This window comes from Lates calcarifer, linkage group LG14 (assembly GCF_001640805.2).
Source record: "Lates calcarifer isolate ASB-BC8 linkage group LG14, TLL_Latcal_v3, whole genome shotgun sequence".
Lineage (NCBI taxonomy): Eukaryota > Metazoa > Chordata > Actinopteri > Centropomidae > Lates > Lates calcarifer.
Window position 1 is genome coordinate 5708212 of NC_066846.1, and position 15638 is coordinate 5723849.

The 15638-nt window shown below is 40.6% G+C and overlaps 1 protein-coding gene across 2 annotated transcripts; it reads right to left on the bottom strand.

Annotated features, from left to right (window-relative positions):
• Positions 1-2292: 2292 nt before the first annotated feature.
• syt4 (synaptotagmin IV) lies at positions 2293-11142 on the bottom strand. 2 transcript variants are annotated; one of them, XM_018684956.2, is made up of 5 exons: positions 10810-11142; positions 7983-8602; positions 7534-7857; positions 4028-4148; positions 2293-3575 (listed from the first exon to the last, which is right to left on the bottom strand). In XM_018684956.2, exons 1-5 carry the CDS (start codon positions 10841-10843, stop codon positions 3256-3258), a joined length of 1419 nt encoding a protein of 472 aa, XP_018540472.1. In that variant the 5' UTR covers positions 10844-11142; the 3' UTR covers positions 2293-3255. The 2 variants fall into 2 exon arrangements, with proteins under 2 accessions (XP_018540472.1, XP_018540473.1); XM_018684957.2 differs by lacking the exon at positions 10810-11142 and adding an exon at positions 10427-10737.
• Positions 11143-15638: the final 4496 nt, after the last annotated feature.

Consider the following 15638-nt stretch of genomic DNA (forward strand, 5'->3'; position numbering starts at 1 on the left):
GAGAGAGAGAGAGAGAGAGACATAGGGCCTCCTCTGTATTCTTGGCGAATAACATCCACTCTGCTTTTAGAGATTTGATCTCTGTACCTGTCTCTGCATCAGATTGAGTTGACCTTACTGGAACAAATGTTAAGATCTAGATGGGTTACATATTGATGTACATGAGGGCATGTGTGTAAGAGCACGCCTGTGTGTGTGCATACATGCATGCGCATGTGTGTATCTACAGAATCACTGAGGATCGTATAGGGGTGCAAAGGTTTGGTTCTGCATCACAGAAGACACTCTTTGATTAGATCCTCAGGGACTAACTGCTAACTGCTCTACTGGGCCAGCCATCACCACACACACACACGCACACACACACACACACACACACACACACACACACACACACACACAACTAAGCACACCGAGTCATGCTAAGCATGCTACTACATGCTGTTGATCCACATACAGTGGCTGCTGCAGCTAAATCGGTCTCAAGTCTGAGATGGAACAGCTTATACTTATAATTATACTATACACTTATAAACTTATGAAATCTAAAAGATATGTATTTGCAGGTCGGCCTTGTGTGTGTGTGTGTCTGTGTGTGTGTGTAGATGTCATTAAAGCAGCTGAGTGGCTCAGAAAGGCTGAGGAGACAGTTGCCCTTGCACTGGCTGACTCTTGAATCAATGTAAAAAAAAATGCAGAAAAATTGAAAGCTGTTCACTGAATGGACAAAACAGTCTTTGTTTGGGAATAATAGAACTGACACTTCCACTCAAAAGAAAACCTAGAGAAAAAAACCTTTTGAAAAATGTCACAGCTTCATCATTGTCTATTATTATTATTTTCTTTTCAGGGAGATTATATTTTGCTTCTTATCTGATCAGTAATTATCTGTTTTTCATCTTTTCAAACCATCAGGCTTGGTGCTGAGCAGGTAGTATGCTGTATACTGTTTGAGGGGTTTTTTGTGTGTTTGTTTTTGCTTAAATAGCTGCATGATGTCGCTATCAACTATGGGAATGAGAACAGTGAGAGTGAATCAAAACAGGAAAGTTGCAGCTGTAGGCTAAAAGATGCTACAATACCCTGTAGAGCTGAGGGGGACTGCTGACTTGGGTGGCATTTCTCTGTGGGTTCATCATCAAGAGAGACACCTTTTACACAATCATTTGACTCATTACTCATATACAATTATGGATTACTGAAGCTTTAAATAGATACACAGTATGGCAATTGTGAAGCTTTTTTCATCCATTACCATGGCTGTCATAATCTTGCAGTATGCCTGGGCTGTTATCACTGGAGCAGCAGTTGTGTGATTCTGCACAGGTTGAGGTTAAACTCACTGGTTACAGCATTATTTCTGCCTCCAGGGATGTTTACCTTTCCAATCTGCAATCACTGACAAGTGTCAAAATGTCCTTGGAAAAAAAAACATTGTATCTGTTCAGGACAATAAGTCTTCACATTAGAGCACCAGCTAAATGGCTTAAGTGCAATAGGTTAAGTAGAGGATGTGAGGAGTAGGGGGATGTGAGGGTTGCTGCACGTTGCTCAGGTCTATTTTATTGCTTCAAAGGATGACAGCTGAGGTTTAAAATAGAAGCTAGTATTAGATGGCGACCTTGCAGGTCAAAACCACTGAGGAAGTACGGAGTGACAGAACATCCTGCTTCTCCAGAGGCTCCACAGCCAAACACATGATGTAACTTGGTGTAAGACTATGGGCTGGAAAGAAGGAGGGAAAGAGGGGCGGCAGAGGCAGAATGCAGAGAGAGGAAATAAAAAGTTTTTTTTCAGTTGTATCTGTAGAAAGAGAGAAAGAATAAACAGGGAGTAAGCATGCTGAGCCAGCTGTCCTCCCTCACTGAACCACTTAGCTGATATTAAATTCAGACATGATGACTTCATCCTCAAGCACTTAGCCACTCAGCAGTTATTACATCATCAGACTTGGAAAGCGGCCCGATGATGTCATCCCCAGGGTGCGCTAAGTGAGCACGCATGCACGAGTCACTGCTCAGACTGTGTACTGTTTTATCTTAAATCAGGCTTTTAAGTGATTTTCTGCAGAATGGAACAGATGTTAAGATACTAAAAAATACTAAAACTGAACTTTCTGGCAGTAGTGCGGAGATATGCCCCTGTAAAGTTTTGAAATTTTGAGCTTTTAATTTCCAGAACTTGCATATTGTTGCAGCCTCAACGTATTAGCGCTAAATATGTTTCAGGGGTAATATAAACACACACACACATTGAATGTCACATGGTCATGTGAAATAAAGACTGCAGATGTCAGATTTTTTCTCAGAACTTGCCATATTTTATAGTAAGGTACATACATTTACATTTCAGCTGTCTTTGTGCTCACAGTAAGGGGGACAAAACACCTACAGTAAACATTATGTGGCTCACATCATACACAGCCACACATTCACACAGTCGCGTCAGCACAAGCACTCTCATATTGAAACATACACACATAAATGCATCCATAGTTACTGTCCCCAATGCACTCAGTCTGTTCCAGTCTTTTCTCAAACCACCTAATTTAGGCTTTCTTGTAATGATATATGAAATACCACTTATACTTACAAAACATGTTCAACAAATCAACCAGAGGAGTACAAAACAAAAACATAAATAAAAACAATCTACATCTTTATGAAGAAAACATTGTCATTATAAAATAAACTTTAATAATCCACATTTTTTACAGCATTGTCAGATGTGGTTCATTCTGGTTTTCATATGATGGACTAGGTTACTATTTATAGAAGGAAGAGCTGAAGAAAGAGAAGAAGAAGGAGGAGGAGAAGGAGGAAAGGAAGAAAAGAAGAAGAGTAATAGCGACATTTAAGACATTCTGCACTGCACACGGTTACCGTGACAATTAGTTGTTGCCATGGAGATGATGTTGCATGTTACCAAGTGATTTTCGGTGACAGTCTTTGGGATCATTTAAAGCTATGGGGTTCTCTTTGTCATGCCCCACCCTCCCCAGTGAACCCCAATAACTTCAAAGATAAGTGATTGAATGATTGATTGAATGATGACATCACTTCAAATGACCCTCCCCACAACATCCAACCCCACCCACCCCCCAACCACCCCACCCCCACCCTTCTTTCCCACCCATCCTCACTGAAAGTCCAATGGGTACTGGCTAGCAGGACATTTTGTCCCGCCTATCCTCATTCCATCCCTCCGGTTGGACCTGAGGGTATGGACGTCAGAATCCACCAACACCCGGGTGTTCTAATCCTCTGACATGGCGTGCCACTTGGCGATCTGGCGACGCGGGTGGTCGCAGATCTCCCTCCAGTGCTCGCCAGGAGTACCCGCTGCCGCCGTTCCCAGCACCAGGCGCCCAAGGACGGTGTTGGGGCTGCGTGAGTTACCTGTGTCTGAGTCCATCAGCAGCAGCTCCACGCTGGTGTCCCTCAGGCCCTCGTCAGAAGGCAGATCAAAGACAAAGAGCTCGTTGAAGACCGGGTTGGGGGAGCACTTCTTCACGTGGGTCTTCTTCTTGCACACGCGCTTCTTTCCATGATACATGTTCACCTTGACGTACGGGTCTAGAGAAAAAGAATGACAAGAGCACATGAAGAATGTCAGCACAGAAGAAAAAGAAGGCATGGTGAATATCCAGCCCTGCAGTGGTTGCAGAGTGACATATTGTTCCTAAGCCAGATCAATACAGCGATCAATAGAGCGGAAATGATGGATGTTAGAAATGAGGACAAAAGAGGCTGGCTGTGTAAACACTTTGTGTGTGCGTGCGTGTGTGTCGCTGTCACTTAAGTGCTCTCTATCACATCCTGATAAGATTACTTTAGTGCGGTGGCTGTGTCATTATAGCAACTATCACGGCATCCAAAGTAGTCTGACAGGAAGAGTAAAATGATTTCAGTTTCCTCTGTTTATTGTAATGTGAAGGAAGTGTGTGCACACATACATTTGGGTTTGCCTGTGTAAGCAGTGATCCCATGGATAGCATTTCGAAAGGTTCAGCTAAAAGTATATGTACCTGTCGGTCCATTGTTTTCAGTCTTGGGCAGGTGGCGAGCCTTGAGGACGACCACAGTCAGAGTGTTGGTGGTGGACTGGTAACACAGGGAGAGCAGTAACTCACCTCGGCCCGAGGACTTCTGTGGAGAGACGAGGGAGGGGTGAATGGGTGAGAGGTGGAGCGAGACAGAGTAGGAGTGAAAAAGATAAAACAAAACCGTGATGCAGAGAGAGATGGCAGGTGTGAAAGGAGACAGAGCAGAAGATACTTTCAGACATGTGTACCAGCTTCAAAACCAGACCAGAACTCACATCCATACAAGATTCAAGACCTTCACATCCTCAGTTGATGTTAACTTACCAACATACACACATGCACAAACATATTATCTAAAATGATTAAAACAGTGTGAAGACCTCTGTCCTAATACATTGTTGGTAATACATTGTTACATCAGGCTATAAACCATAGCCTCCTATTGACATCTTTCCCTCATGACTGAACAAGTTTCAATAAGTAAAGTATATATTAATAAGAGAGTGCATATATATATACTGAATGTATTCAGGAACACATTATGGGGTGTGGCAATCAGCAAATCCATGTAATAATAAATAACTTAGCAAATAATTATCAACAATGCTGACAGTGCTAAAAATGCACTTATACTGTAAATGGTGTCAGTGGTGAGGATTAAATGGCTGTCAACTAAATAATCACCACCTGCTTATGGGGCGTGTTCTCACATCTTAACTAGCACAAACGTGTCATTGAGAAGCTCCCTCATCTGCTCTGCATTAGAGCTCTCACTGTGTCACTGCTTTACAACACACATCCATGTCTCTGTCCGCACCCATGACAGTTGACGCCTCAGATGCTGCGATCACACCTAACAAGATATCACGCCTCCGCTCATGGTTGCCATGGCAATGTAAAGTAGCACACAGACACAGGCAACTTCTAGCCCTGACCTGATGTTCAGGTCTCTGGAAATATATAATGTGAGTATGCTGCCAATGTGTTTCTCTTTCACCCCATTGGGGACAAGATTTATTATAGAGGAGAAGAATAAGTTCCTGCACAAAAAAATATATCTATTGTTTTTGTTTTCTTCCAGGGTGAAAACAGGGCGATGACTATACTGCTTGCAACATGCCGTACCAATTATGTGCTCATGCACCCATGCACACACACACACACACACACACACACACACACACACACACACACACACACACAAAGCAGCAGGACAAAATCTATGCTGCGCAGACAAAGAGGGCCACCACCCTCTTAGCAAAGAGGTTCGTCTAATCAGAGAGAACAATGTAGATGTCTCATATTGAATATATTCAGCTAAAAATCACATTTAAACACGCCTCACTACATTTCATACACCTAACCACATGCAGACATTAAATACCAGATGTAACTTTGAATAAAGTATTCTGTATATTCATACATTTAAGTCTGTAAATATGACCTCTGTTACAGCAGCAGGACTAAATCTTTGCACTCTTATTTGCTAGTGCCGATATATTCTCTTCAAATAAAGAAAACAACTTGTGCAGCTGATAGACAGCAATTATATAAAAGAGGTCAAGCCTTTTTTCTTTGCACCTAAAAATATCACATCCAACAAAAGAATCCAAAAATAACCCACTGCAAACAAGAGATTCTAAAACTAATTTTCTATTGATTGCACAAAAATGGGTTCAGACAGCACAGACTCCTCCCTACAGCTGAAGTTTATGAGATTTGTCTCTCCCGAGATCCAAATGAGAAATGGAATTGAAAAAAATATGGTTAGTCTCAGTGTAGGGAATGGCAGCAGAACACATAGAAATATTCTCCTCTTGATAATAAAATACAGAGGGAGCTCTGAGGAGAGGGAATGAACCTATTTCTTTGAATCTGAGTTGTTTCCCAGCACTTCTCTGGAGTACTGTATCGTATCAGAAATCTTTACAGATATTACAGATAGCTCACATTCCTCCTGGGAAGGTACAAATGTGCACGAACATATCTGCTTCCACTTGGTAGGCACAGAGCTACCATTTTACCAGAGCTCTGCAGAGTACAATATCAGCCCACAAATCTATAATTACAATGATATCATCTCATATTCCACCTGCAAATGGAAAATCATGTATAGCCAAACCATCTAGTACCAATCTGTAGAGTGCTGCTTTATACTAGACCACAAACCTATGATAGAGATGTAGATATCATCTTACACTCCATGTTTTAAATTCACTGATACACAGAATGTAATGCAGCAAAACTTGCTGCCATAATCCAAGTTCAGTCCAGTGCATTTACAGGAAATATAGATATATTGTACATGTGGGACATCATCTCACAGTGGTGTTGATACTACAGTACATGACATTCCCCTAAAACTAAAGATGTCCTACTGGAAACGAGCTATTGTACATTTGTGGTCGTCATGGCTGCCAGGAACAGCCTGTCAGGAGTAGAAGATTATTGACTACCAGCCCACAGATCCATAATGGTGTGGTGTGGATATCACTCCATCTATTCAATACACTATTGTGAGTGTAAATGACCATATGAGCCTATTCCCTTTCAAGTCACCCTGTATTACTGTTTGAATTCTCTGATGCTGTTTGGATTTTTTTTAAATTACAGAAATAAACGAAGAAACGAAACGAATAAAAGAAGATAATAAACTGAAGCACAAACCCATCAAAGGCTTTTATGTATCCAAACTCACACTAGTCCATTTAAGCACAACGCCAGACCTCAGTATCACCTTACAAATCCATAATGGTGCAATAGATATAGTCTCTCTGTCTCCACAGAGGGATACACTTCCTACCTGCTCCTATCTGCTCAATTTAACATTAACACTTTTCTAACCTAACTAAAGACATACATACATACAATTGCAGTGAATTCCCTCAATGCATTTGCAAAATGTACAAATTACATTTTAGAAATCAAAACTTTCATTCAAGATGCAGATTGCACCATTAGTTAAATTACAATTTGAAAGTATTATGAAATATTTCAGTGTGGTTTAAAGAATGATGTTTAATGTTCAATGTGATGTATTTGCATTTAGTATGAGAAAGCTCTACAATTCATTATATCTTACTGAGTAAATGGCTTTCAGAATGATTATGTGCTGATTCATATTTTAACAGTGGTAGCACTTCAGCTTTATACATTTCTCCAAACTGTGCTCTTGCAGTGCTTTTAGGGACTAGTGATGCAGGCACTGATGTTGGAAATGATGAGTCATTATTGAAGCAATTTTAGAATTTTAAGTGATTGTCTGGTCAGTTTGAGTATTTCTGGATTTCTTGTTTTGGAAGATTTCCTGCTGCAAAATCAGTCACAACTTTCTCTGTATATAAATTTAATCCCAGTGATTCAATTTAAATGAAATCATTAAAATTAACATGAGGCTGAGATGCTTCTCAAAAACAAGTATAAAGTAAAGCTGAAGATGATTAAAACAGAAAACAAGAATTCAAAGGATTCAAACTTCCAGATCTTACCTTGACATTCCTTTTGATGATCTCTCGGCTCATCAGGACACGCCCCTCTGACAAGTCGATTCCGGACAAGGGGACGAGGGTCTCGCCGATGACCTCGTCACGAGAGAACCTGTCAAAGCTAAGCACCATGAAGTGAAGGGCCAACTCCGACACTCGGGCCAACGGGATCCCATAGAAGCTGAAGGTCTCATCAAAGGCAGGGTCCAGAGTCTTTCTCAGGACTCTGGTCTTCACCCGGTGCTTTTTCTCTGGCAGCAGGGTCAACTTGATGTAGGGGTCAGAGGTCAGAGACTGTTCATCAGTTGGGCTCAGGCCATGGGCTTCCTGGATCAAACAGTCAAATCAATCAGTCAGTTAAGACTGTGTGAACCCATTTTTATTCAAATTTCTCATCAAAAACTGATAAAGACACACACACACCTAAACACCAGCCTAAACACATATTTTACCTTGATATGGACAATGAATGCCTTCCTCTCTGGCTGGTACTCCAGGGAGAAGTGGAGAGTACCTAACCCACCCTCCCTCTCCTCTCCGTGGGGTTTGTCCACAGCTGGGGTGGGGGCCTGGCTGGAAAGGGTGCTAGATGGTGAGGGGAGGTCACGGCGGTCCATGACCCCAGGTTGGGTGAACCCTGCATGGGGAGAAGGCAGCTCCAGGTCCGGGGAGCTCCGCACCTTCTGGTGGTGGTGGTGAAATGGTTTGGTGGTGAAGTTACCATTCAGGTCCCGTTTCTCCAGGTCCAGATGCAGAGCCGGTCTGGGACCGTTTGGACTTGACGCCAGCTTACCAGTGCCACTCGGACTCATAGGTGACGCAGTGTGGCAGTTTCCATTCACGTCAGTTTTACTGGCGTCGTTGGTTGTTGTGGTGGCAGGTGCAGCGAACTTCTTCTTGCCACTGAGGCTCTCTGGGTAGATGTCAACCCCTTTGAGCATGTGAACAAACTTGTAGGGAGGTGTCTTCTGGGATTTGGTGTTTTTACGCTGGCAACAGATCCACGCAAAGGCTGACACAGTGAAGACAAGGCCAAAGACACTGACCACTGCTACACCTACTGGGACTGCCACTGTGGAGGAGGACAGAGTGAGTGGAGAGAAAAAGGAAAAGAGTGGGGAGGTGAGGGGAAAAAAATACTTGAATTAAACACAACACATCCCAACAAAGACTGTGGAGGAAGCAGCAATAAAACAATCACATGTAAAACAACTGTTCAGGTTGAACAACCTCAACGGGTTTTATTGCTGTACTGAGGCAGCTGAATCCATTTTGTGTTTCTGACTGACGCAGGCTGCAGTCTTGACTCAGAGGGAGATGAAAACAACAATCAATCTGTTCAACCCTGATGAAGAATCATCATCACTGTGTTCAAATTCCAAACATGGTCACAGAATATCAACAGGAAACAGCTGGTGTAAGTAATGAGCTACTGGGAAAACGATATAACGTCATTATGTGACTGGTTGATATCTTGACGGCAGGTTTATAAAAATGGCTGAACACCGAAGCACAAATGGAGAAACAAATGTCAGTTTTTCCTCTCATCTTGTGTCATAACATTCACTTTGATTATGATGAGGATTATAGGATCACCACCATAATCAGATGATGATCTGTAGAACTACAATGTAAACAGGTTAGTGAAGACTTTTTTGACTGATGAGCAGACTTTTAAAAGGAAACATCAGGAGCAATCAATACAGAGAACCAACATCATTTTATGCAACATTGCAAAACAGATAGACTATTGTCACACTACTTATAGATTATACTGTGTTTTGTGAAAAGTATTGTATTCCAGTACAGGCAGGGTGGTTCCTCCTGAGATCCCATCTGAAAGTATGGCATAATAGCCCAGTAATTTGTGATAAGTCCTGTGTTATATTCATTTATGTTCCTCCTACAGGAGAGGAAAATTTGCTCAAACTCAGTGAGGGAAATGACCCAAACTTTTTAATCACATTTGTTTTCAAGAGTAGTGGCACTTATAGGGACCTATTCCATCCACTGGCACTTTTGTCTCCTATAGGATCACTAGATTCTTATTATGGAGACATATCACATGGATATTTGCCACTAATTGCTTCAGTTCTTTGTTTTGTGGTGTTGAACTGTGACTCAACAATAATCATGCTGCTTTTTCATGCAGTCAGAGTTAATAGGGCTGCTTCAATGAAGGGAACGCAGATCATTTCCTGCAGTTAAGAGGGCAGCCAAGCACTTAGGTTAACACCCATTCAAAGAGAGACAGAGGGATGGGGTTAGGGTGGGGTGAGGCTATAAGCAACATGTATTTTTACCACTTATTTCCTTGACAAACAGGACTTTACTAGTAAACAGTTATGTTACATTACAGTTTCACTAATTTTATGCCATTTGTGATTATACTGTATAGACATGTTTGTAATTCATATTTCCTATGGTATTATTCTATAGGTTATTATGCATATGTATTTATATTATCTGTATATTCTGTAACTTTGCTTTTGCTGTTATATTTGTAGGTGTAGCATGCATCTAAACTGTATTACTAATCTGAAGCCCCTGCCTCAATTTCAGACTCGTCCATGGACGAACAACAAGGAGGGACAGTCAGCTCATGTCAGTTTTAAATCACGGCACTCGCACAGACTGTTTTCTCCTTCTTCTTTTCATGAATATTTCAGTCTAACGTCCTGGGTGGGATGATTTTCAAGGCAACAACAACAAACAGGTGGATGTGGCACCGGGAGGGCGGTGAGGGAGCCGCTGAACCGAGAGGAAATGAAGAAAACAAAACAGGTGCTTTCCAGGCTTCACCTGTGCTATAGTAACACCTACTAATTTCCAAATAATGATAATAAAAATTATCAACTAACTTGTCGATATTAATAACCTTAAAATATATCCTTACCCGTTACTCTGCTGGTTAGTTTTCCAGATAATTAGCTGTCGCCCTTAAGCTAGTCGCAAAATGGAGGCTGGAGGTCCAAACACGTTATGTTATCCAGTAACAGCTTTAGGCAACACATTGGGAAATGCCTTTCACTCTCTCGAGTATTTTTTCTTTGAATAGGCAACTCTAAAATAAGTACAGCCTCGTTATTTTTAAAAACACGAAGACAAAATTAAGAAAAAAATAACAAATCAGCCACTAGCGACTAATAACACCAAGACTTTTGAGGTGAGTCACGTGCAATGAATAACGCGGTACTTTCTCTACTACCACCAGCAGCCTCGAGCCCTCACACCTGCGTCTAATTTGGGTTAATTAAAGGTGTCAGAGTTTGGACTCACCGAGCTGAGCGCCGTCCTCCACCATTGGAGCCATGATCTCTGTCCAAGGTGCTGAAACGGTCCGTCTGCTTTCACACCGAGCTCTCTTTTCTCCTGCGAACTCGCTGTCCTGATGTCGCGGTGCAGTATATCTCCGCAATGTCTTGGCTTTGATTATGTTTAATAATGGAAAGGGGTTTGAGCGGCTTCAATAATTCAAAAAACAGCCCTGTTTTCCTAGAGAGAAGGACGGAGGGATGCTGTGTTCTCACCCTGCTGCTCTTACTCTGTGATGCGTGAGTGTGTCTCAGAGGCGGCAACACCCTGGTCTCTCTCTCCCTCCCTCTCTCTTTCTCCCTCTCTCTCTCTCTCTTTCTCTCTCTCTCGCCTTGCTTTCTCTGTCTCTCTCTCACCCTCTGCTCACCAGCTCCTCCCCCCTCCCATACCGGTAACGCTGAGCTCATCAGTGCTGACGCAGTAGTGACGGAGGCTGGCTGTGAAATCAGGACCCCCGGTGAAGCAGCACAACAGGGCTGCCAATTCCCCTGATTGATTGTTAGGGAATGAACGGTCCCGGTCTGTATCGTTCTGTGTGCATGTGTGCATGTGTGTGTGTGTGTGTGTGTGTGTGTGTGTGTACATCCTTTTTCGATAAGACATCCATTCATTAAAGTAAGTGGTAATTTGGCTAATAGAGTTATATGCAGTGATGCTTTCATCTGAGATACATTGGTAGTGAAAAGAATAACAGGTCAGTTTACTTGGACCAATTCATTTAATAGTCTACAGTGTATACATTATACTTTACACGTCATTGTAGTTTTATTTTATTTATTGTAGTTCATAATAAACCCTCCAAAATCCTGCAGCACAGTATTTTGGACTCACAGATCAATGAGGAACAATCCTCTGTCCAGGTATATAAGGTAGGCCCACTGACATCATGTGGATCACTGTATCCTGATTTGAACTGCTGAGTGCTGATTATCATACTTTTTTCATACACTTTGAATACAGTGTAATGTATGATGGTGTATGTGTAGAGTGTTTGTGATTCATTGCACAGTCCTTGAATATAATTAAAAGAGAAGGAGTGGAGAGAAAAGAAAAGGAGACAAAACCATTTGTAATAATTTGGACAACTGATGGGAACAAATAGCTGGAGTCTTTAGGTTGTGTGAGGGCAAACTGGACTTTGTCATTGGTAAATAGTTTGTTCACTGTTCATCTTGCCCAATGAATCTGGAATGTCTTTTTAAAATTGTATGTCCTCTTTTGTGAAATGTAATATAAATGTAATGAGTCCAGCTGTAATTAATATGTCAAAGTCTTTATCCATGCAGATAATATTCTGGCCATAGATTACATTTTAATTCATGCTGCATTGTCCCTGACGAGTAATAAACACATACTTTGTTGAAAATGACAGGATACATGAGTCAAAGCGTGTGCTGAATTTCCAACTGGTTCAACATTTAATATGATTCAAAACTGACCCCTGGTGGCCATAGCAAAGAATGTCTTTATCCCTGAAAAAAAAAAAAAAAAATTAAAAAAAAAATCAGTGGTGATATAATTAAAGCAACTGGAAAATAATAGTATGTTCACATAGAAAGTATACACTGAAGTCCATTTTCAACATGGAAGTAAAGGAGAGGTACTGTTTGTGTACTGAAGGGTAGACTTAGTTAATCCTGGCATTGTAGAACAGTATTATATATGAAGTTGTATTTAAAATATTAGTCATTCTAACATATCTGATGCAGGAACTAGATTTTATGTAAGAAAGCAAGATTAAAATGAGTAATGTGTGCATATTAACAATTTATATTTCTACCATTTTTGACCATACTGAATGAAACCATGTAACCTTTAATTGAAAGAACTTAAGCCTGCTGTTGACTGTTTTGAGAGGCTAAGTTTTTTTGCCAGATGGTGCCAAGTTTGCAAGAGTAGAGATAAATTAGAGGTGAAGCTGTTCTGCAGGTTCTCAGCAGATAAGATGCAGAGGTAGGATTCCTCCAAGAAAACACTGATAAAGGAATGAACAAAGGGGCAACTGCTGAACCAATTAACTGCTAAAAGTAAAGAATGCTGTGTAACTTTCTGGTTTAAATGGTGGGTGTAGCTGACATTATAATCATGACTGTTTGGGCCTCTCTGATCACAAAATAAACTGAAAGACAGACAGTCTCACAGAATGCATCCATGCTAACTGATGTTGTTATATTCCTGTAAAGTAAAACTACCAAATGCCATTTCTGTGAAAGTAAAAGTAACGGGGCAGCATCAGGGCAATACAAAGGAATATCCCGTCCTGCATGTACACACGTTTTGATACAATCACAAAACACACACTGACAGACAGGTTGCAGGCTGCAGAGATCAAAACCCTCCCTGACAACCATTTCTGTGAAAGTGAAAATAAAAGTAACAAGGTGTCATGTGACACAGAGGAGTGACCTGCATGGACACACTGAGAAACAATCACATGACACACACTGACAGACAGACACACTCACACACACAGGTGAGTTGTGCAGAGGGGGAGGTGACACTTGGAGTATATCAAACTTTTTTTGGTGTGTCATTTTATCAGAAGTACAGAAGCTCACCTTCCAATAACAGGTAAGATGAACAACACAGTACTACAATCAGGTTTTATTGTAGTTATTTTGTAGTATATGTTTTACAAATTTAAGTTCATTTGCAGTTTGAGAATTGCTAATTCATCTGTTTATTCCAGTACAGTTTTAATTACAGTAGCAATGGCAGCAGCAACATTTTCCAGAAGCAGAGGAGTGACTGGTGTCAGAACCACCAAAGGTCTGCTCTGCATCTTCACTCTGCTGTGTCTGGTTTGCCTCTCAAGTTCACTGATGGACAATGACAAACTGGTAAACTGTTTTCTTACTCAATTTTGTATTAAGTAAACAATTACACATTTAATAAATACGACTGAAATTGAATAGGATCAAATTCAAATGTTTGTTCATGTTCCCTCTGAATTTTAAGGAGAGGCTCCAAGAACGTCTTCAAAAACTACAACGAGAAACAGGGAGAAAGAAGGTGAGTCAGCAAAGTCATGTGCAAAGGAAAAACAGTCTAGTCAGAGTATCTGTATTAATAGAATACACTATGCTCATTCAGAACCTATACAGTATATGCAACATAATGTGACTCAGAAGAGTAAATTTAATTTGTGTTTAAGACAGTAACAGACAAGTGCTTTTATTTTCCCCTACAGACTGACAGAAAGGCAGACCACATGTTCAATAGTGACTTCTCTTCAGAGCTCCTGGATGACGCTGCACGCTTAATAGATCCCTTGATGTCAATGCTCAAGAAAATAATACCTGAGTTTCCACCACTGCTGGAACTGATGGAGGACACTAAGACCTTTCTGGAGGACAGCAAGATCTACCTACGTAAGAAGGCTAAGGAGAGAGCTGCAGCAACAGATGACTAAATACAGAAGTTGAAATTCCTGGAGAGGCTGCTATCAGGTCTTGAGGAGAATCACGCTGAATTGTAGCAGTTTCAATGTCAGTTAGAGTGTTTGTGTCTGGTATTGTATACACTGTCTTTCTTATTGTTCAGCTTTAGTTTAAAGTTTCTATAAAATGGTTATAAAACCTTAAGTTTAGAATAAACACCTTTAACCTATTTAGGTACTGTTATTACTAGTTTGCTTTAAGATTGACAAATGTTTTTTTCACGTTAATTTTTCATCTTCATCTTTGCCATTACAGAAATCTTATTGCCAATTTACATCACTGGGACGTTGTTATACTATGCACAGTATACAGATTGTCTAAAATGACCAGAGCTGATAGTAATGTATATCTAATAAATAAAGAAATCAACTTATCAAATGGTTTCCAGATTATTTTTGTAAATTAGATTTTTTTTCTTTCATTAGGAAAGACAGGAACTGTGGGTGGTTGTTATCAAACATTCAGTATTTATCAATGAGCTGGTGCAGACCCCAGTGGTTCATCCAGTGACAGCAATGAATTCCAAAACTTACTGACTGTTTAACTATTCAGCTGATGTGGGCCATGAACATAAATTCTACATGTGGGATACTCGTATGCATGCTTCCTTCTTTCCCTGCCACACTGAAATATAAGGCCCACACCTCTGCTAGAAGTACCTTCTCTACAGAGACATTACTGATGAGGCTAATATGTTAGATACTAAGGGTATGTCTGTTTAAGGTATAACCTGCATTATGATGGAAAAAATGAGTCACTGCTCAAATACACACACAAATACAAGTGCTGCCTGAAAACTAAAGCTTTAGTCTGTCTGGGATGTTTGTCCCATTGAAGTGATTACTGAGGTCCTAAAGGCTGAAAGGTACTTTAGGTGAAATGAAAGGTCAAGACTTGTGCAATTCAACTATTTACAAAAGTGCTGGAAAAATCAGTTTTATGTTTGGATGGTACAATTTTTCATGAAAGTACGATCAATATGTAACCAACTTTATTTGAAAACAAACAAGACAATGTGTAAGTCATTCAGACTGTGTGTAATGGTCTGAAAGAATCTTACTTGTGAACTCTGCACTTTATACTGTTTTTATAGTGAAGATATTAGTATTAGTGAAAGATGCTCAGGGTGTTAATAAATATTGAAATTCAACTATTGCACATGAAATTGTGCATACGAGGACAAACAAAATAAACTGAATATATGGGAACTGTTTTTGCCAGATACCTTCTTCCATTGTAATCCTAAAATATCAAGTCCAGTATTCTATCCAAATATTTTCTCTGTGAAGAGAGGCTGGTAGCTTTTCTGATAGTGGATGGTGCACAATTTAATTTTGTGTACCCTATTTAATG